This window comes from Staurois parvus, unplaced genomic scaffold, assembly GCF_062004578.1.
Source record: "Staurois parvus isolate SC_StPar_1 unplaced genomic scaffold, SC_StPar_1.0 ptg000209l, whole genome shotgun sequence".
In the NCBI taxonomy this organism is placed as follows: domain Eukaryota; kingdom Metazoa; phylum Chordata; class Amphibia; order Anura; family Ranidae; genus Staurois; species Staurois parvus.
Genome location: NW_028318005.1, coordinates 6,452,501 through 6,474,907, shown reverse-complemented (window position 1 = coordinate 6,474,907; position 22,407 = coordinate 6,452,501). Strand labels below are relative to the sequence as shown.

The 22,407-nt window shown below is 42.6% G+C and overlaps 1 protein-coding gene across 3 annotated transcripts in view; it reads left to right on the top strand.

Annotated features, from left to right (window-relative positions):
• RAF1 (Raf-1 proto-oncogene, serine/threonine kinase) overlaps window positions 1-22,407 on the top strand; it is a 179,303-nt gene that overhangs the window by 97,974 nt on the left and 58,922 nt on the right. For 2 of the 3 annotated variants that reach the window (XM_089678716.1, XM_089678715.1), the window contains exons 3-5: window positions 5,333-5,445; window positions 18,453-18,555; window positions 21,088-21,245. In XM_089678716.1, the coding sequence (XP_089534842.1) occupies window positions 5,333-5,445; window positions 18,453-18,555; window positions 21,088-21,245 (374 nt within the window). The remainder of the gene's footprint in view (window positions 1-5,332; window positions 5,446-18,452; window positions 18,556-21,087; window positions 21,246-22,407) is intronic. The other variant, XM_089678718.1, reaches the window with a different exon arrangement.

Sequence of the window (22,407 nt, the reverse complement as noted above, 5' to 3'; positions counted from 1 at the left end):
GGTTACTACTGAATGGGGGATCAGCAGAGCCGGGGGTCACTACGGAGTGAGGGATCGGGAGAGCTGGGGGTAATACTGACCAGGGGCTCTGCTGAATGAAGGTACCAATGAGCTGGGCATCTGCTGAGTGGAGGTACTACTCATCCAGGGTACTACTGGGTCCCTTTTAAACAAACAGAAAATCAACACACAAGGGGCATTTGCCAGGCTTCATTAAAGTTTCAAAAAAGCATCACTGAAGCATCAAAAACATCTCAAGAAACATGTTGAAGTGGTAGGCGCTTTTAAGGTATAGTAACGTTGAAGCAAATGTACACCGTGTTCCAAATTATTATGCAAATTATGTGTCAGGGCTCTTTTTGATCACTGAAAACAATCTCGGACACCTGTGATAATTTGATTGGCCGGTGAGCCCAATTTAAGGAAAAATTACTAAAGGATGGTGTTCCACATTATTAAGCAGAGCACCATTTTCAAGCAATATGGGGAAGAAAAAGGATCTCTCTGCTGCTGAAAAGAGTGAAATAGTTCAATGCCTTGGACGTGGTATGAAAACATTAGATATTTCACGAAAACTTAAGTGTGATCATCGCACTATTAAGAGATTTGTGGCTGATTCAGAGCACAGATGGGTTCGTGCAGATAAAGGCACATTGAGGAAGATTTCTGCCAGATCCGTGCATCGGATCAAGAGAGCAGCTGCTAAAATACCATTACATAGCAGCAAACAGATATTTGAAGCTGCTGGTGCCTCTGGAGGACTCTACACCTTGATGTCCGTGGGACTCCAGAGTCTTGCTACTGTGTATAAACCTATTCGGCCACCACTAACCAATGCTCACAAGCAGAAACGGCTGCATTGGACAGAAAAATACATGAAGACTAATTTTCACACAGTCCTGTTCACTGATGAGTGTCGTGCAACCCTGGATGGTCCAGATGGATAGAGTAGTGGATGGTTGCTGGACGGCCACCCTGTTCCAACAAGGCTGCGACGTCAGCAAGGTGGTGGTGGAGTCATGTTTGGGGCCGGAATCATGGGAACAGAGCTGGTCGGCCCCTTTAGGGTCCCCGAAGGTGTAAAGATGACCTCTGCAAAGTATGTGGAGTTTATGACTGACCACTTTCTTCCCTGGTACAGAAGGAAGAACTATGCTTTCCGTAACAAAATCATCTTCATGCATGACAATGCACCATCTCATGCTGCAAAGAATACCTCTGCATCAATGGCTGCTATGGGGATAAAAGGAGAGAGAGTCGTGGTGTGGCCTCCATTCTTTCCTGACCTCAATCCTATTGAGAACCTTTGGAGCATCCTCAAGCAAAAGATCTATGAGGGTGGGAGGCAGTTTACATCCAAACAGCAGCTCTGGGAGGCTATTCTGACATCTTGCAAACAAATTCAAGTAGAAACTGTCCAAAAACTCACAAGTTCAATGAATGCAAGACTTGTGAAGCTGCTATCAAATAAGGGGTCCTATGTTACAATGTAACGTGACCTGTTAAAATGTTTTTAAAAAGTTAAAATGTTGTTAAAAGTTTGATTGAAATAGCTTTTGATTTCAGTAAATATGCTGCAAACACAACAAATGACAATTTTCAGTTCTTTACAACCTATAAAGTGTTTTGAAACTTACTGTGCGTAATAATTTGGAACAATGCATTGGAAGTGTTTTATGTTTAAAAGAAATACTGTTATCATTAGGTTTGTTCAATAAAATGTGAATTGTACTCTTAATAGTTGATAACATGAGAATTATGCTGACTGTTATTTACATCAATTATTTAGGTAAATGAGAAAAATATCATTTGCATAATAATTTGTAAAGGAGTGTTTAGGAGTGGCGAGAGGTCAGAACATCAGTCTGGTTTTTCTTTTTTTCCTCTGACTTCTACTGTGACACCCACACAGATCAATAGGGAGACTCTCCACAATTACTAACTTTAAATTGACCGTAAGCAATATCCCTATTTTCCAAAAATAATCCATACAAATCTACTAGCTAAAATGACCCTGTAATCAATTTTGTGATGCCTTTCATGAGCTCCCAAACCTCTCCTTATCCATCTCACTTCTCACTACAAATCCCATTGTCCATAACTTAAGGGAGTGAGCAATAGAGGGGTACTTTCTGTATACAGAGGTACCATGGAGAACCAACGTGGCCACCCTCTAGATCATAGCAGTAGAAAAGAGATTCGGAGGAGGCTGAGAGCAATAGGAGGGACGTTTTTGAGTTAAAGCGGAGTTTCACTCAAAAGCGGAGGTTCCGCTTATTTGCCTCCTCTCCCACCCTCCACTGCCTTATTTGGCACCTTTTGGGGGAGAGGGGGGGGAGTGGGTTTGACAGTTCGGCCCCCTCCTTCTGCCGCACGCTCCCGGGAACTTTCACAGGAGACTGCCGGACCAATCAGGAGGTACGGCGTAACTCGTGCATGCGCAGTGGGCACCAAGCTGTGAAGCCGCAAGCTGTCACAATCTGGTGCCCACAGTAGAGATGCCGGCATCGTGGAGGACAGAAGAAGAGAAGGGACCATGCGGGTGAGCACATTGCTGGACCCTGGGACAGGTAAGTGTGTGTTTTTATTAAGTCAGCAGCTACAGTTTTGTAGCTGCTGACTTTTAATAAACATAAAAATGGCTGGAACTCCACTTTTAGGAATACATACTAGATTTTTTCTTTTTAAAAACAGAATTAAGAATACATGCTAGGATTTTTTAAAACAATAGTTAAGTGTATGTTTAACATTTACCCATTCTACTAAAAACCTAAGCCAAAATAAAATGTGCTTTAGTGACCTGGGGTTTGTAGTTGGTAGCTTTAGTGCCCACTTCTAATGTGTCAATGTATATGACATCTGACGTTCTCCCCCCCATAACACGGACTTTTCCCAGCAGGCTGTGATGACAGAAAGATAGAAGAAGTGTTGTCAATCGCTTGCAGTGTGCTCCATGCAGGCAGCTCGCTGACTTTCCAGATCCCTTGTCCAAGATAAATATTAGTGAGAGCATAGCTTGGATCCAAATAAGAAAAATACACTAGTCTACATAACTCACATCTGACACCATTAAAAATAACAAACATTTCTGAGTAATTCCCTAGAAGAACACCCTAGCTGGAATAATGTATATATTTTTTGGGGATTCTGAAGTCAAAGCCGAAACAAAATTGAGCTTTTATTTAGCAGTCAGGAACATGAAAGAGCTTTTTCACCCTCTGACCTTTTTTGCCTTCCACACCCAGTAACTGAGCTTGGCTTGTTTTTGGCAAATAAAACTGAAATAAATAGGTAAATAAGTCGGACAGTTATTCTGCTCAGTTTGTGGTGAGCTGGATGAAAACGCTCAGTGTGTGACCACAAGTGAATACTTTTATTGAGGCTAAAAAAACAGGCTCTAGGACTAAACGGTGTTCACATCACATGGGTGCTTCTCAGTCCTGGAAGAATGACCACCGAAAGAAGAGTAGGGTCCGTCTGTCTTTTCAGCGGAGAGGCTCGATGTCTGTAAGGAATTTTTATTTTTTTTGTTTAACACTGGGGAGGGGGGATTCTTTCCATGGACATCAACCATGTATGATTCCTCCCACTAGAAATTCTGAAGGACCCTCTGCACACTGGTATATACCCTTTCCAGCAGACTTTGCAATAAAGAATAGGGATATTTTGGTTCACACACATTGCAATACATGTTTAAGCTGGCCAACTACATCAAAGTAATCCCTCTATGGCCAGTCCTACTCTGCTCTGCCTACGCAAATGCTACTGTGGACACAATGCCAACATAGGGGAAAAGACCAAGGAGGGGGGAGAGCTACCAGGGTTAGGTCTGGCTACTGACTCACAAAGAAGATATACCTGTGCTCAAATCCCAATACCTAGTACATGCATTTATCCATCAGGTGCTAAAGGGGTGTAACCACATATTAACGCTAGAGATTCTGAATGACCCCCTGCACATTGGTATCTACCCTTTCCAGCAGACTCTGACACAGTTGGCCAGATTGAACCAAATATTCCTAGTCTTTATTGCAGAGTCTGCTGGAAAGGGTAGATACCAATGTGCAGGTGGTCATTCAGAATTTCTAGTGTTACTATGTGGTTACACCCCTTTAGCACCTGATGGATAAATGCATGTACTAGCTATTGGGATTTGAGCACAGGTATATCTTGTTTGTTGTATTGTAGTCAGTAGCCAGACCTAACCCTGGTAGCTCCGCTCCCGTGTCTTTTCCCCTATATTGGCATTGTGTCCACAGTAGCATTTGCGTAGGTAGAGCAGAATAGGACTGGCCATAGAGGAATTACTTTGATGCAGTTGGCCAGATTGAACCAAATATCCCTAGTCTTTATTGCAAAGTAATTCCTCTATGGCCAGTCCTACTCTGCTCTACCTACGCAAATGCTACTGTGGACACAATGCCAATATCGGAGAAAAGACAAAGTGGGGGCGAGATTCCTACCACTGACACCAGTGATGGAACACTTATCCTTCAACTGACACCAGTGCAATAATGGTTCACTATTCATTCCACTGGCACCATTAATGTGGCACTATTCCTCCTCTTACTGACCACAGGTGCTTTCCTTTTTTCTTTTTTTTTTTCAGGTCTGTCTAACCACGAAGACTGAGGTATTGTTTACATCCACTGATGTTTTCTGCTCCCACTGGCCACAGACCGGCCCCCTAATTCTGAAGGACCGTAAACTGACCTTTAGGCTCGGTTCACACTGCCGCGACTTGGGATCCGATTTGTGAGACCCCAAGTCGCATGACATGTGAAATCCCATGTTAATCAATGAGCTATCTTAATTGACACTACTGAAGTCGCTCCGACTTTAGAAAAGGTTCCAGTACTACTTTAAGACGACTTCTATCCGGCTTGTGCCCATAGACTTTAATGGAAGTCACCTCCAAGTCGGATCCTCATCTGTATTGACTAATGCAGCCACCACATCTAATTATTGGTAAGCTGCAATATATTACACTTTTGGTTTTGGGTTTAATACTACTCTAAGCACCATTTATTAATAAAAGAAATACAATTGTAATCACAAGAGCCATCAAATGCTTGCAAAATGACTTGAACAGCCAGCCCCTGAATATATCGAGAACCTGAGTGATTGAGGATTAGGATGACACTCCACAGCAGAAACTGGGGCTGACGCATTTTAAGAGACACCCTCTTAATGAGTGCAGCAAAACCTGACCATTTCCTTGGCACTGTATTGAAGTGTCGTGTCAAGTTCTTCTGTTCAGGACTGCTTCATATATCGTATTCTGTCTCATATCACTTTAGTGCTGATTTGATGTTTCTGTTTCTTCTGCAAGGTAAATGTTCGAAATGGCATGACCCTTCATGACTGTCTAATGAAAGCGCTAAAGGTTAGAGGACTCCAGCCGGAGTGTTGCGCAGTTTTTCGCCTTCTGCCAGACACCAAAAGGTGAGAATTTGGTTCTAGAGTAAATGTCAGGATGCTTTGTTTGGGGCTTTTTTTGTCTTCTAGAAACTTCTGAAGATTAAATTAATAGCCGCTATACAGATAGTAGAGCGGAAAAGGGATGGACAGGAGGCGCGTTCTATGGGTGAAGATTTTCTTTTAATGTATACTGAATAATGTGTTAATGTGCCACATTCGAATGTTGGTTACTTTTCAGAGAGATTGTAGAATGCTCTCTGACAATGACACAATCTGCTTTTCTCACTAGAAGGATGGTGCCATAATTGTTAAATGGCTGTCCAGGGTTTCCTGGACTGAAATGCTGTCTCAGAAATGACAGTTATGTACATTTTGTGTTGACTGTATTGACAGTTGCCTAACACAGATTTGGCCATGCTGCAGCCTCTCACCTTGTGATTTGCTACAACGTTACACTGTCACAATGTTATTAATTAGAGGGGAATGAGGAAATGCTTTCTCCTGCTGGCTAGAAATTGATATCTTCTCAGTCTAGGCCAGGGGTTGCTAGGGGTTCCTTGCGTAATGAACAATTTTTGTCTATCAGGCTCCCACTGACATCATTGATCTTTTTGGCTATCTATAAAAAGGTACCGTATTTTCCGGCGTATAAGACGACTGGGCGTATAAGACGACCCCCTACTTTTCCTGTTAAAATATAGGGTCTGAGCTATACTCACCGTATAAGACTACCCCTCTTCCAACTCACACCAAATAAAAATGAAAAAACATCAGATTTGATTTCAATATGGTATGCTATTTCAGTATGGTATTCCAATGATGGGGTGCTATTCCTCCCACTGACACCAATGATGAGGCACTACTCCTCCCACTGACACCAATGATGAGGCACTATTTCATCCACTGACACCAATGATGGGGCACTATTCCTCCCACTGATACCAATGATGGGACACTATTCCTCCCACTGACACCAATGATGGTGCCCCATCATTAGTGTCAGTGTGTGAGAAATAGTGCCCCATCATTAGTCAGTGGGAGGAATAGTGCCCCATCATTAGTCAGTGGGAGGAATCGTGCCCCATCATTGGTGTCAGTGGGAGGAATAGTGTCCCATCATTGGTGTCAGTGGGAGGAATAGTGCCCCATCATTGGTGTCAGTGGGAGGAATAGTGCCCCATCATTGGTGTCAGTGGGAGGAATAGTGCCCCATCATTGGTGTCAGTGGGAGGAATAGTGCCCCATCATTGGTTTCAGTGGGAGGAATAGTGCTCCATCATTGGTGTCAGTGGGAGGAATAGTGCTCCATCATTGGTGTCAGTGGGAGGAATAGCGGCCCATCATTGGTGTCAGTGGGAGGAATAGCGGCCCATCATTGGTGTCAGTGGGAGGAATAGTGCTCCATCATTGGTATCAGTGGCAGGAATTGCGCCCCATCATTGGTGTCGGTGGGAGGAATTGCGTCCCATCATTGGTGTCAGTGGGAGGAATTGCGCCCCATCGTTGGTATCAGTGGGGAGAATAGTGCCCCATCGTTGGTATCAGTGGGGAGAATAGTGCCCCATCGTTGGTGTCAGTAGGGAGGAGGAATAGTGCCCCATCGTTGGTGTCAGTGGGGAAGGAACAGTGCCTCATCGTTGGTGTCAGTGGGAGAGGAACAGTGCCTCATCGTTGGTGTCAGTGGGAGAGGAACAGTGCCTCATCGTTGGTGTCAGTGGGAGAGGAACAGTGCCTCATCGTTGGTGTCAGTGTGGAGGAGGAATAGTGCCCCATCGTTAGTGTCAGTGGGGGAGAGGAGCAGCTGCTCCTTCTTCCAGTGCGGCCGCTCGATTTTCGCGGGGCCGCTCGGCTCCGCCTCCTCGCCGGTGATTGGTCGCCTGTGTGCCTTTCCAGTGCTGGCGCCCAATCACCGGTGAGGAGGCGGAGCCGAGCGGCCGCGTGACCATCGAGCAGCCGAACTGAAAGAAGGAGCAGCCGCGCTTCCTGGACCGGATCATCGTGGGACCGGAGCCAGGTAAGGTACAGCAGCCCCTCTGCCCACCCCTGTACTTTGTGTCCGTTGGAGGAGGAGGGGGGGCCACGCCGCCCCTCGAAAAAGTGCCGCCCGGCTCGCTCCGGCGTATAAGACGACCCCCGACTTTTCAGAAGATTTTCAGGGGTTGAAAAGTCGTCTTATACGCCGGAAAATACGGTAATTCTTCCCAATGACCCGAAATGTAAGAAGCATTCTTCCTATTGACCTTCACACTAATGTATCATGAGTTTTAGATCTAGTAATTTTTAGCAGGGGTTCCCTGAGACCTGGAAAGTAAATTTTCAATGGTTTCTCTGTGTTGAAAAGGTGAGAGAGGCTGGTCTAAGCAAAGTAACTTTTCTTGGAGTTCAAAAATGACTTTATGTACACAGGTGCATGAGGGGACCCAACACTTGATTGCCTCCTCTTCACATGATCGGAGGAGTAACATCACGGCTTCTGCTAGCCACTGATGCCTATCATTTCAGGGCAGAGTATGGGGGAAGGAGGAGAGGTAATAGATTGTTAAGGTGTAGGTGGGGGGGGGCAAGAGTGCAAAGTGGTCCTTTTCAGAGACGCTATCACTCTGCCTGGCATAACAAAGGTTACAGTATCTAAGAGGAAGCTCATGACTTAGACTGAGTTTGGGTATTTGTTTTTTAGATCTGTGTTGTTTTTGGCTATAGCCATTTCTGAGATGTTTTAATACAATGGTATTGATGTTGTGAGCTCTGCTGTGAATTATGCAATAAGATGAAATTCTGCTCTGGAACATTGAGCTGTGAGCGTCTGGTTTGAAGTCGTGGCCTCTTTCTCCCCACCATGCACACTTGGCGAGAAGCTGCCTACAGTTGGAAGTGCTGGGACGTTTCCCAGTGCGAGTTTTGTTTTGGTTGAGGTAATCAGATACTAAGTTTCTGTAGGTGGGGACAAGTCACGCAACTTATTCCTGTGGGATTTGTGAAACTGCTGTGTGTGTCAGCCAACAGATACAATGACTTTCTGGTTGTGCCTTTCCAAATATCCCATTGAAATTCACAAATAGCACCTGAGGGGTGTGTATGCAGCACTTAATCAGGTTTGTGTCTGTATATGTGTTCCAGCTGGGTCTAGCATGTTGCCTCAGGCTGCACTTTGAATCTATTTATGGTTCATTACTACAGCATTGATATTGCTCACATTTTTCTTACCACTGGTATTTTGTGTAAATAAAGCACGTTATCAATGCAGTTATTTTACTGAAAATGTAGGAGGACCAAGCACGGGCTTTTTCCATGTACATTTAAAAGTAGACTTGAACTTGAAGGTTTGCTGTGTTATAGGGAACATCTAGAAGTGTAAGTTGTGCCTAAGCAGTACTGTGTGAAAAGTTTACATTTCGGCAGGAATTTAGCCTGAAAAGCAGCAGTACTATTCCTCGTATGGATGTGTGCATTCAGTGTCACAGCCGTTTATCTGATGTGTGAGATCTAAGGCACTGCTGCTTTTGACTATTAATGAGATTTTGTGATGTCATTACTGTGATGTGAAAACCAGGGCTGTGGAGTCGGTAGATAAATGTTCCGACTCCTCAGTTTTTTTTTTTTACTTCCGACTCCTCTGTATTAATATGCGAATGTATTTTATACATTCCTTGAAGGAAAGAAAGGCAACATACATGTCATTACCACAGGACTACTGGATGGGAAGCCAACAGTCTACTGTATTGAACAGTTGAAGCAAAAGACAAACACAATGAAAACAACAAAGTTTTATTAATTTTCTTTTATTAATTAATCAAGTGGCTGGATAGTAGCAGCAGGCATAAACATCAGGAACAGGAACTTTACCAATCCAAAAATACAAACCACATTATTTGGTTGTTTTAGAACAAAAACAAAGCTTATCTATATGAACCAAAAACAAAATCTGTAAAACACTATGGAAAGTATAAGTATTGCCGCTCCTAATTGTGCGTTGCGTGCCATTAAGTGAAGCACATGAAAAGCATGCTTCTTCACAGTCCCTTAACGTGTTCGTTTTGCGGTTACATGAGGCACTGCATGCATTGGTCTTTATTCTTACAGTAGAGAAGTCATTAATTATAACTTTTTGTGAATTGGGACATTTAAACTTGCTTTTTTTTTAATTCCAATCTAAATTTAATCAGAGTCGGAGCATTGTTTGCCGACTCCGACTCCAGGTACCCAAGATTTCCTCCAACTCCACAGCCCTGGTGAAAACAAGACCAGAGGGGGACCAGCACTGTCTAAGCGTAGTAGTATTACCAAAATCAATACAAAAACTGGATAAGTATTGCACTCGCATACACATGGATAAATCACAGCATAATATGTTCAGTGGAGACATCAACGGATGGCAGTTTCTTAAGAATACTTTGGATTTAAAACGATAAGGAGGATAGAGGGGAATCACATCACTCTGTGTAGTGTTAATGAAAGGCAATGTACAAAAAAATTAGGCCTGACAAAGGGGACTCTGCCCCGAAACATGTAGCTTCGCCCACTCACGCCCCTCTAGCCAGTGATCTTGCTTCCTGCTATCCACAGTGGCCTGTAATCATATACACCACTGCATGTTCCTCCTGGTTTTCATACCAAGAGAGACTATAGTGCTTTTTCTCATACGTATCCCACCTATGACCATCCAGGACTGACTATCCATAGGAGCCAACAATATGAAGCCACCTGCTGGATGTTTTGGTACATTGCCTGTTGTTTTACTTAATGTGAGTGCATTTTTATCATTTATCTTTTTATTTAATAAATACTACACTTAGAGCAGCCCACTCTCCCTTTTGGTTTCTGTTTTATGCACCATATTTTTACATCCACTAATGAGACCTTCCACTGGGAGTAGCTCCCTAACCACCCTCTACATATCTCCACTGGGAACTATCAGAAGGACGCCACCTGCTGGACACTGAGTATTGCCTGTGTTACACCATTTCTATGTCAGTGCATCTCTTAATCTTTTTGTACATTGCCTTTATTAATACTACATTAAGAGTGTAGCACTTCCCTCTCTCTCTGCTTTCTTAACAATTTATATCCATCGGAGTATTCTTAAGAAGCTGCCATCCATTGATGTATCCACTGAACATATTGATTCCCTTTGTTTTTATCCATGTGTATGTGAGTGCAATATTTATCATCCACTTTCGATTTTCCTATCACTACTACGATTAAAATGGGTAATCCCAAGCATTATTCTCGGTAACCGTTTTTACATAGTAGCTTGAGTTCAAGAAATGGTTGGGGTTAACACAAAGCAGGCTAGAGTAACGAAGGGAGCTTGGGGAACATTGTTTTCCAATCCTTCCGTTTTGCTCTGAATGTGAAAGCGCTCTGCTCTGAGCACTTCTGGTTTGCGGCTGTCCAATTCTGGCAGCTGGCTGGTACTTTCATATTCATTTGTTGTAAGCATTGCAGGGAAAACATCAGGGGTTTAATGGATCACAGTGGCTAAATGGTTAGCACTTCTGCCTGGCAGTACTAGGGTCGTGGGTTCAAATCCCAGCCACAGTACCTCCTGCCTGGAGTTTGCATGTTCTCCCTGTGCCTGCGTGGGTTTCCTCCGGGTACTCCGGTTTCCTCTCACGCTCCTAAGACATGCTGGTAGGTGAATTGGATCCTGTCTAAATTGTCCTAGTATGTGTATGCATGAATGTAAGCTAGGGATCTTAGATTGTACACCCCTTGAGGGTTAGGGACTAATGTGAATGTATAATATACATGTAAAGCGCTGCGTAAATTGACGGCGCTATACAGGTACCTGAAATAAAAATAAATCCCCTAATGTTTCCATAAAGAGCACCTGTTACTTAAACTCTATGATCACAAAGGGGCTTGCCCCTTAGTAATCACAATCAGGTAAAGTTAAAAAAAAAAAAAATCTAATAAAATGAGGGCAAGAAGTCCTTTCTTGTCCATATTGGGACACAGGATCTCAGATACATCCGGACACTGCTGCCTACAGGATGTATGGGTACTGACCGTTAAAATCGTTTGCGATTCCACAATTTAACCCCCTTCCTCTACTCAGCATGCGTCCAGGTTTTTTAGCTAGTGTCCTAAGAGATTAGATGCTTTTTCTTAAGCTTAAAGCGGACCGTCACCCATTTCAGTCCCTTTGCTCCCCACCCACCCACCTACCCTCCGGTGCACAATTATCAGGGTATATTTTTTGTTTGTTTTTTTACAGTTTTCTTGCTTTCTTTTTTTTTTTCTTAAGTTTACGCTCACCCCCAAGCCCCCCACCATCCACCATCATTTACCTATGCCAGTGGTCTACAAACGGCGGCCTGGGGTCCAAATGCAGCCCTTTTGGATACCTTTTTTGGCCTTTGGGGCACTATTCCTCCCACTCATACAAAGTACTATTCCTCTTATTGATACCAATGATGGGGCATTCTTCCTCCTACTGACACCAACGATGGGGCACGGATATTTCCCCTAATATGAAAGATCAGATATTGTTTACTCTCACTGATGTTGGGGCATGTTCTACACCCATTGGCTATAGTTCAGCCCCTCTAAAGTCTGAAGCACAGTAAACTGGTCCTTTGTTTAGAAAGTTTGGACACCCCTGGCCTAGGCGAATGATCTCAGTGCCCCCAGCACCTCCTGGGATATGTGACATTCATATCCCAGGAGACACTGAGACCCTTGCACATCACCCGATTCAGTAATGCAGATGGGGGGCACGTCTAGCAGCGCTGGAACCTGAAGGAGCCGGTGCAGTCTACCAATGATATCACAGATGAACATGGCGGGACCCAGCAGCAACTGCTGAGAAGAGGATCTCAGCAGAACAACACTGAATCCTTTGTGTGGGTAAATATTTTCACTGTGGCCATCTCCGCAAAAAGGAGAGGTGCAAAAAAACAAAAAACGGGGGAGGGTGAAACTCAATTTTGACTTTTTTTTTTGCTAAAGAGTCATGGATTTCTTTTCTCTGAGATTTGAATCAAGATTACTTGCTATATTTCTGCTTGAGCTGGTCCCTATATAGCGGCTATAAAGATCATTGTTTCCTCAGCCTAGCTTTGGAGGCTGTACCCAAACCCCGGTAAACTGTATTTGCGGGGATAGTCTGAAATAAGACGTTCGGGCATTGGGCTCCGCAGTATGATGCATTCTAGACTTAAAGTGTATTCTGTTAGCTACAGAGTGCTTTCCAGGTCCAGAACCGTGACACAGCCCGAGGTTTGACTTTGTCTCAGAAGATTCATTTTGTGAGCAAGATCGTTGGACTAAAGCACTAGGAACTTCCACTCTGCTTACAAGGCTGAACACCCCACAAAGTTCTCACCACCATTGGTGTTACTGCAAGGGTTAAGGCTGGGGAACCAAGCTCCGATGTCATCTGCTGAGTTAAATGATGCATGCACACTCCATACTCTTTCCCACCATTCAGTCTGGAGGAAACATCATCCCGAAGCTGCTCCTACAACACTGTATTTATCTCCATGGGCCTAGTTGCATTACCGCTGCAGAAGCAACATATCTTCTCCGCAAGACAGAGGAGACCCTAGCATCTTTTAGTTGCTGCCAACAATCCCTCATGGGCTACTGCTTCTTCACTTGTCTCCCTGGATTCCCCACTTCCTTGGACCTTTTCATCTGGGAACTCGGGTTTTAGAGTTATACCCTATTCTGGACACTACTTCCTTTTGGAGAATCCTATGTCTTTTGGTACTGTAAGGCCCTTTGTGGCACATGGTACTCCTCAGCCTCCCTGGTCTCCAGAGGGACTCTCTGACCTACAAGATTGACTAGTACTAGCTCTGGAAGAGGTTTACTTAAAGTTGGACCTGGCCCCTTAGCACCCTTTGGAGGCATCTGTTGCTTTTCAGAGCGTTGGTCCTTGGATTCACCCTAGGGCTTTCCTGCCGTTTCCATTGTAGAATGTTCAGCTGACATTTCCTAAAGAGCGTTAACTTTTTTGAACCTTTGCAGTCAGCACGCCGGATTTGGCCTTGCAGGTATCTATGTGTGGTAGCTACATGTCACTGGCAGACAAGCTGTCCAGCTTAAACGATTACTAAAACGTTCTACACTCTTGTGTGCTAATGGATCATTTTTCAATAATCAGGTAGTTCAGCCCTTTTTCAACCATCGGGTGTGTTGGATGTTGCAGGAATCCCCTCTTAGGATGCTTTCCCTTTGTTGGCTCTCTCTCTTTTTCAGCCACCTTCCTGGGTTGGACTCCTAGGTATTGCTTTCTCCTCTGGGAAAGCATGGGAGTTTTTGCTGTTGCCCACCCCTTAGTTGGACTGCTTTTGGACATCTTGACTGTATATGAATGCATGTTTACCTCAATGGACTAGAAAGAAAATGACCTATTTATGCATTGTAAAATAAATTTCATGGAGTGCATTGAGGACACAGGTTCCACGTCTCTTTTGCTTTTGCCCCTGATACTGCTTTCCAAAAAAGGCATGTTTGTTAGAGTTGGTGTTATATGGAGGTTAACGCAATATTTTTTTTTGCCTGTGCCCTCCTGTAGCTGGCAGTTTATCATACTTTTTCATTGTTACAAAGGCAAACAAAAACTCGAGGCTTGATATTTTTATGGCATCTATTTAACAGTCTCGTCTTTAATGGGGATTATGTTATGTTTGTGTGCACTATAACTAAATTTGTATATTTTTTACTGAAAATACAGTTTTGCAAATTTGATGACCAAATATGGAGTGACACTAAATTTTGCAACTACCACCTTCCTTTTTTTTTTTTTTTTTTAAATTTCTTTTGGATCTCTGCTTTTAGAAAATGTTAGTTTGGGGTAATTTTCTGTCCTAAAATGTGCATTTTAACATGCAATTTATTTTTGAGGTGCTTTTCGAATGCTTTGCTATACACAAAAACTTGCAACTAACACAGCAAAATGGGCAGTAAAATAACGTGCAAACTGGAATGTGGAAAAATGCTCCATGAACTACTTTGCTCTGCGGAGGGCAGCCCACTGTATGTTGCACGAAAAACTTGCAAAAAAAAATGCATGTTACCAATTGCTAGGTGTGAATGGGTCCTTCAATATACTCCTTTTGGCCAGATTATTCTTGGAGGCTGCAACTGGAGTTCTCTCTTGACTATGTAGTAGTGGTGGTTGAACATTTGGGAGTGCCACAAGAGAGATCTTGTCAATGGAGACATGAAGGCAGTAAATAAATGTCCTGTGAACCATGCAAAACTGAAATGTCTGTGAACAGTACTAACCACTGGTAGCAGTGTATAAGGAAATGGGGGGGGGGGGGGAGATAAAAGCAATTACAGAGAGACAGTTAGTTGGCAGTTAGAAATCAGCAAAAATCACTGATCACCTGCTTTTTATTGTCTTCTAGCAGGTGTTCATTCATTTCTCATTCTTTGTTTCTGCTCTTGACTCATGCAGGCCATACATGGGTTGAAGTCTGAACTAATTTTCTTTATAAAATCAGAATTTTGTGCGTTTTGTAAGCCAATGGTGCCACCATTGATTTCGAAATTTGACCAACCAAGCCTTCAATTTTACCCCATGTTGCTAAAGAAGAGAAATTTCTTGGCTGGGAATCTTCTTTCCTTTCCAGGTCACAGCTCATGCGCATTTCTTTTTCAATTATATTTCTCGCACTATTCTCCCATCATTGATTAGAAATTTGTTTGTTTTTCAACAAATTTCCAACATGCTGATCACTCAAATTTGATGGCCACATGAAAATTGGCCCATATTGTAGCCCACTAATGGTGTAAAATTTGAACACAAATTCTTAGTTATGATTTTAGAAAGAAAATTGGTTCAGAATTCGACCCATGCTTTAGATAAAATTTAAGCTGGAAATCCTGCCCGCAGCTAAATACATAGTTGAAAACATATTTTTATATGTTTACCTACCAAAAGAATCTGAAATTTTGTTGTTCGTGGAATCAATAGTAGTTACGCCTCTCCAAATTTGTCTCTTTTCCTGCACCTCCAGCTCGCATCAGGTGCTGCCCAAGAGCACTTTCCCTCTCAGCTGTGCTGCTTGTCGAGTAGAAATGAACAGGCTGTACACTAATACCATCAGTGATGTAAAAATCCCAGTTACACTTACTGGTAACAATGTGTCTGCGACTTTTCCAGGACAGGAAACTTGAAAGATAATTGGCTCCTTCCCAACAGAAAACACAATGAAACAAGCAGTGAAAAACCCCTTCTACTCCCCTTGTCCCACAGTTGAGACTACCTCCAAGGTATCTTGGCTGGACCACGTGGCTGCTCTACAGATCTCTTCCACAGATACCCTGCCTTCTCCGCCCAGGATGCAGCGAAGGACCTAGTGGAGTGGGCTCTTAAAGATGATGGAATCGGAGAACCCTAAATCTTGTACTCTAGTGAAGGGTATTTTCTGAAAGGCATAATGGGTCTTTTGAAAATGTCACCAGTTTTTTGGGAAAATGCAGGAAAGAAAATGAATTTTTTTTTTTTTTTTTAAACATAAAGTTGTCACTCAGTAGGATATTTCTTATACGCATCATGGTTAGAATTACACCCCAAAACACATATCCCTACTCCTCTTGAGTATGGTGATTCCACGTGTGAGACATTTTCACAGCTTAGCCATATAGAGGCACTCAAAATCCAAGGCAACATCTTCAGGCATTCTAGAGGCATAGATTATGCATCTAATTTCCTGACTATCACATTTTTTTGGAGGGCCTGGTGCACCAAGACCGTGGAAACACCAACAAAATGACCACATTTTAGAGAGTAAACGTCCCGAATTATTTTTAAAGAGGCACGGTGAGTCTTTAGAAAAATTTTGGGTTTTTTTGCCAAGGTTTTGGAAAATGTAGAAAGGAAATGAAAATTTTTTTTTGTTTGCAATTTAAGAAGACCTTTCCCACACACAGCATACGCATACTTAGCATTACAATTTAAAACACATTCTGCTACTTCTCCTGAGTATGGCAAAACCATATGTGAGTCTTTTTGACTGTCTGGGTTGATTATCTACCGGACTTTGTATCTTGTGTATAACACAAATCAACCAATTGTGTCAAAACCAGTGTACTGTAATAGTCACTTCTGGACAAGTGGTCAGGGAATATGATGTAGTGTAACATGGCTGCCCCGAAGAATGCGTTTACTGTCTCAAAGGAACGTAGTCATTGGGATGTGCTTGGTCCATTCAGTCCACAGGAAGAGACAAGGTCAGCAAACAGGCAAAGGATCACTGCAGGCATCAGACAGAAATTTGGCAAAAAACAATCCAGGGTTAGTACAGGCAGTAGGCAGAGGCAACATTGGGACTGGTGTGGCAATGATCAACGACAATATGACTGGTGTGGCAATGATCAACGACAATATGACTGGTGTGGCGGCGATCAGGAACAATATGACTGGTGTGACGATAAATAGGACACTGCAGGACTGCAGTGAATAGGGACACTGATAGTGGGTTTTGATGATTAGGTACACTGAGTGCACTGCCGTGATTAGGGACACTGACTGGTGTGGCGGTGATTAGGGACACTGTGAGTGGGTGGCAATGATTAGTGACACTGGGGTGGCGGTTAATAGGGATATTGATTTAAAGCACTGGCCTGGTGACATGGTACTGCTGTGGCAGTGATCACATGGTACAAGGCTGCTGTGATTGGTCCTGGTACCATGTGATTGCTGTGACCAATCACAGAGATCGCACAGTAATCAGCAAAGCATAATGAATGAAAGCCTTGTTTACTACTGTAACTGTGGTCACAGCGATTTATGGTACCAGGGCTGTTCACAGCACCCCAGTACTGTGATTGGCCAGTGGAAACGGCAATAACCAATCGTGCCGTTGCATACTTTTAGAAGACGTTTGTGTATGTGTAATGGGCACCGATTGGGTGCTCGTCAGGAAAGGCTTATCCTTTATCCCTTTCACTGCTAGAGCTGTTTTTGCATTTTTTTTAAAAACGTTTAAAAAATCATTTTTGGCCTGAAGATTACACAAAACCCCCAAATATTATAGATTTTCTGACAGCAAAGACCCAAGAGAATAAAATAGTGGTAGTTCCAAATTTTTATGTAACACTATATTACCACAGAGGTCTAGGAAACGCAAAATTTCAGTAAAAATACTCTGAGTGTTACTAAACTCATAACCGTAAAATCAGTCTGTATATGCAGTAAAGCATGCTTGATGGACTCACTGTGGAACCTAAGGGGTTAATCCTCTGTATTGTGTAAAAAGGCTGTTTGATCCTGACTTCTCTGCCCTTCCTCTTGTTCAAATGTCCACGTTGATAAGACAGACTGAACCTGTAGCTCTTCTGCACATGCTCAGTTTAGTGTGTATTGCTAGAGAGGTTTTTTTTTTTTTCTTCTTGGGAGAGTGCATGTGATCAGCACAGGGCCAATCAGCACTGTCCAGACAGAAGTCAGGGGTCCTGCAGCCTTATAGGGGAGAATTTTTTTAAGTTTATATTCACTAAAATAATTGCGTTTCCATGTTCTGTGTACTGTGGGAGACCAGGTAAGTACCTGAAATAAATATAGTGAATGCAAAGTCCTGGGTTTAGCAACACTTTAAACACTTTAAAACTGGTGTAAAATCAGCATCAATGTGTGGCCAGTTCATTTTTAAACTGTTCAGTTACTTGTAGTGGTTCAGACACTCCTGCTTAGACTGCACAGTCAGATCTTCGATTTTAAGAAAACTACATCAAACCCCCATCTATTTTACTAGGCAATTAAGTTACAGCAAATCTGGTATGTTTAGAAGGGTTCAGTTTTTCAGTCAGCAGGGAATGTGTTGGTATGTCAATTTTATTGGTACGGGAAAAACTGCCCCACTTAACAATACTACAAAATGACATACTGCCTTTAACGAGTCGCCTCCAGAACAAAGACATATCTAGTTGTTTGGGTTTCCTTCTTTTTTCTTTATTTTTAGAAGAGGGTAGAGATATGCATGCTATTAAGAGGGAAAATAGAGCCTCTGGCTACTTGTGGGTCAAGAACATTTGGATAGAACACAGCACTTTAATTTGATTTTGTATTCCAGCAAGAAGCATCGACTAGACTGGGCTACGGATGCCATGTCATTAATTGGAGCGGAGCTGCAAGTGGATTTTTTGGATCATGTCCCTCTTACCACCCATAACTTTGTAAGTTTCTGGCAAATCTGTGTGGCAACACTCCTCAATTTCTCATTGTGTGCATTGCTTTTGAACCTGAAGTTGCAACTGAATTTTAACCATCATAAACATTTTCAGATCAGCTTTTCAAAACCGCAGCAGCATCATCAATTTCTTTTTTCAGTTTCATTGCTTTTTGAAGTTTACATTGTACTGACAATCAAGACTATTATCAGATCAATAAAGTGGTCTAACAAAAGCAGGGCATTATTAAACACCATGTTGGATTTTCTTTTTGCTGTCTGTGTCCCCCTTGAAAGATGTCTTACTTCTGTCCAGACACACAATAAAGGTGAGAGGAAACCTCCCCAAAGTGGAGTATACCTTCTTAAACAGTTGAAACAATTACAGGTATCCCCATTTCTCCCTATTTCCATTGCTTGTATTGGTTGTGCTGACTAGTGCACACGTAGTGGTAATTTTTAAAATAACGTATATGTATTGCATTTTTTGCAACCCCAGCCAGCTTTTTATTGCTATCTGTGTCCCTACTAGGTAGACTGACCCTCTTGATTTTGGCCTGGTAACCAATGTTACTGAAATAGAAAATCATGGGGAATCCAACACTAATACAGTTGTCTGAAGTACAAGTAGTTTAAAGTAGAGTTACATTAAACAAAATATTATCAAGATAGGTGAAATATAATATTTAAATTGCTAATTATTGTAGCCATAGATCTCCAAGAGTTGTGAGGGCCCATTTTTGGCAGTTACACACACAGTGCATAGGCCATTCTTTACTTCTTCTTTAAAGTGTTTGTAAACCTCAGACATGAAATATGAACAGGTGTCATTTCTGCTTGCTGTCTTGTTCCCCTTTTATCTGTTTAAGTCGCTTCTGACAAGTTTTCCTGACACCAAAAGAAAAAAGTTGGTAGGTTGCTCCAGCACATGGGTGTGCCCCTTCCCTCCAATCAGCTCTCAGAACTCTTCTCACTGAGCTTTGAAGTGTGTAACTTCAACTCCCTGCCCCCTGCTTTCTGAAATCTCAGACAAGCTTTATAAATTCTGGACTTTGAATTGATGCAGAGAAGAGAAGACTTCAGGTACAACTTATGTAGGAGGATTTGTCTTGTCTCTGTGTATTACCTGAGGCCAGTCTCTTAACCGGGTATATAAGGGTTTACAACCACTGTAAAGAAACGGACCAGTGGCTGAACATCTGCAGAGATTTTCTCGCATGCTCTGTGTGTTGAAGAGTACTGCTGTCATGCGCTTATTATCGCTTAGTAATTAACCCCCTGCACTGTTGCAACTGATGGGTCCTGGTACCGCTTACAAGTATCAGTCCTAGAGAATTAAATGTTGACTAATTTCAGAAAGGTATTTGCATGCTTTTGTTGACCTTACTTATGGCAGTTTTATTGCTGCCATCCATGGTTTCATCTATCTCTGTTTTGAGTGACTAAGTGCTAACATTATAGTGGATATTGGTGGAATCCATTGTGGTACTAATAAAAAGGTATTTTTAATCAATTTACATGACTGTTTCGATCACTTGGTTACCCAAAATTGGGGAAACAACTATCAACCAGAGCAATCTGCCTTCACAGTTTAACGGAAAGCAGGTTCTTTAGGAAGAACAATTTCTCACCCGCTGATAGTCCCCTTTCTGCTTCTACTCATATGATGGTGTTCAAGCCTTGTGATCGTTTCCTTTGGCCCAAGCACTGCATCCTAGGAGGAGATTCAATGCTTCCCCATACCTGGGTATTTATTAAAGGGCTTTGATAGAGTGATGGGGGACCAAGGTGAGTATAACCGGGTGTAGAGTTGTTAACCATGGATCAAATGATACTCTTTAATTCTGAGTGTAGTCCTGAATTTTTTAGAAGGTTCTGTTCTGTTTAATGTTATTACAATGAAGGGGAGTACTGTGTAAAGGAGACCTATAGCCGGAGCTTTTTTGTTTATACTTCTATGGATCACAGGAGTGCAGTTAGTCCTGCACTCCTGTGACCCGTTTTCAGCTGACAGAGGGCTCACAGAGCCCATCCAGGCTGGGGAAAGATCCTGACCACATGGTCGGGATCCAGCTAGAAGCCTGGACCAACACCTGGCTTAGTCTCTCAGTGATCTGCCAAGAGCCTGAGCCAGCCGCTTCTACCCTCTCCACAGATAGAGCAGAGAGCCAGAGACTGATCGTCACAGTTCTCAACTAAGAGTGGAGAGGGAGAACTGCGCAATCAGCACTGTTTGATCGCTCCGTTCTCTGTGCAGAGCCGGCAGGGGACAGATGCAGCATCAGATCAATGCTGCATCCACATAGGTGAGTATTTTATTTATTTATTTTTTTTCAGAAAGCCATACTTCTCTTTTAATATAATACATAAAATGTTTAAATGTCAAATAGATGCAGTTGTTTAGCAAAATGTACCAATAACAAACCATAGAGGACAAGGCCCATACAATAACAGAGCCTGTTATATCAGTGTAATTTTTGTTTATGCTTTTTAGTCTTTTTGACTGACTATTTTAATCACCTGAACTTCTCTTTCACAGGTACGAAAGACTTTCCTGAAGCTGGCATTTTGTGACATCTGTCAGAAGTTCCTTCTAAATGGTTTCCGTTGTCAGACGTGTATGTACAAGTTCCATGAACACTGCAGCACCAAGGTGCCAACCATGTGTGTGGACTGGAGCAATGTCCGGCAGCTGCTGTGAGTGACCGTTACAGACAGGGCTGCCTCCCAGAATGCCCTGCAGCTTGACAGGTTGCTTGGCTTATGTCACTGCAGAAACACAATCCAACTTGTAAACTAGATGAGTAGAGATCTCAGCACTTGGGGAAACATCTGGATGAACTAGTTTATTCTATTTTTAAACAAAGTTATTATTGTAAATGAAATGACAGTGGGATGAGCAAAGGGCATAAACACGGCCTCCTTCCAAGTAATTACCACAGGCTTTCATCATCCTTGAATAGAAAGTTCGCAAATGGAGTTTTGCTCATGCAAAGGGCTGTGTTACCACGCCAGCTCTGAGTGTACATAGAGTGTAAATAATTATCTCATTAACGTCTAGCACATGTGCTGAGCTTCATCAAATGTTAAAAGCATTGCTGCCATTTTCTCATCCGCTGTATTTATCTTTTACCAAAGCCTATTATATCAACAAAGATCTTCAATAAGGCCACCCATGAATACCTGGCAGCCTTTTACCTCTAAGGACAAGTGTCATTTCAGGGCTGTGGTGCTTTCATGTAAAAAAAAAATCTAAGTAATATGAAACTGAAGCATTCCCAGTAGTAAACCGGGATATTTTTTAAAAGAAAGTTTGGGGTTACCCCTGGTAAATGGATTACAGTTGTTTTCTAGTTGGGGAATAAAAACTAATCGGTGGAAGAAAGGTTGCAAATACCCAAGGTCAATCTAGTGTTGGTGCCTAGTTGCATTGCCTTCTTCTCTTATGTCTACCGCAAGCCACATATTAACATATGCAAGTATATTTATTTAAACCATTTCTGTTTTATTTTTTGGGAGGAAAAAGGAGGAGGGTTGCTGGATAGAGTGGGTTTTTTCTTTTGTGTAGTCTGTTCCATTGAGGAAACTTCACTTCCTGACCTAGAGACACAGCAAGATTTGGGTGGAGATCTCTTCAAACCCTCCTAAAGTGGTTTTAAAGGCAGAAGGTTTCTTTTACCGTCATGCATTCTGTGCATGAAAGTAAAAACCTTTTGCATGCGGCTTCCCCCCCCCCTCCTTATTCTTACCTGAGCCCGATCTTGATCCAGTGATGTGCATGAGAGCAGAGTCTCTCTCCTCTTTCTCCCTCTTCACAGGCTTAGATACAGCAGCAGCCACCATTGGCTTCTGCTGCTGT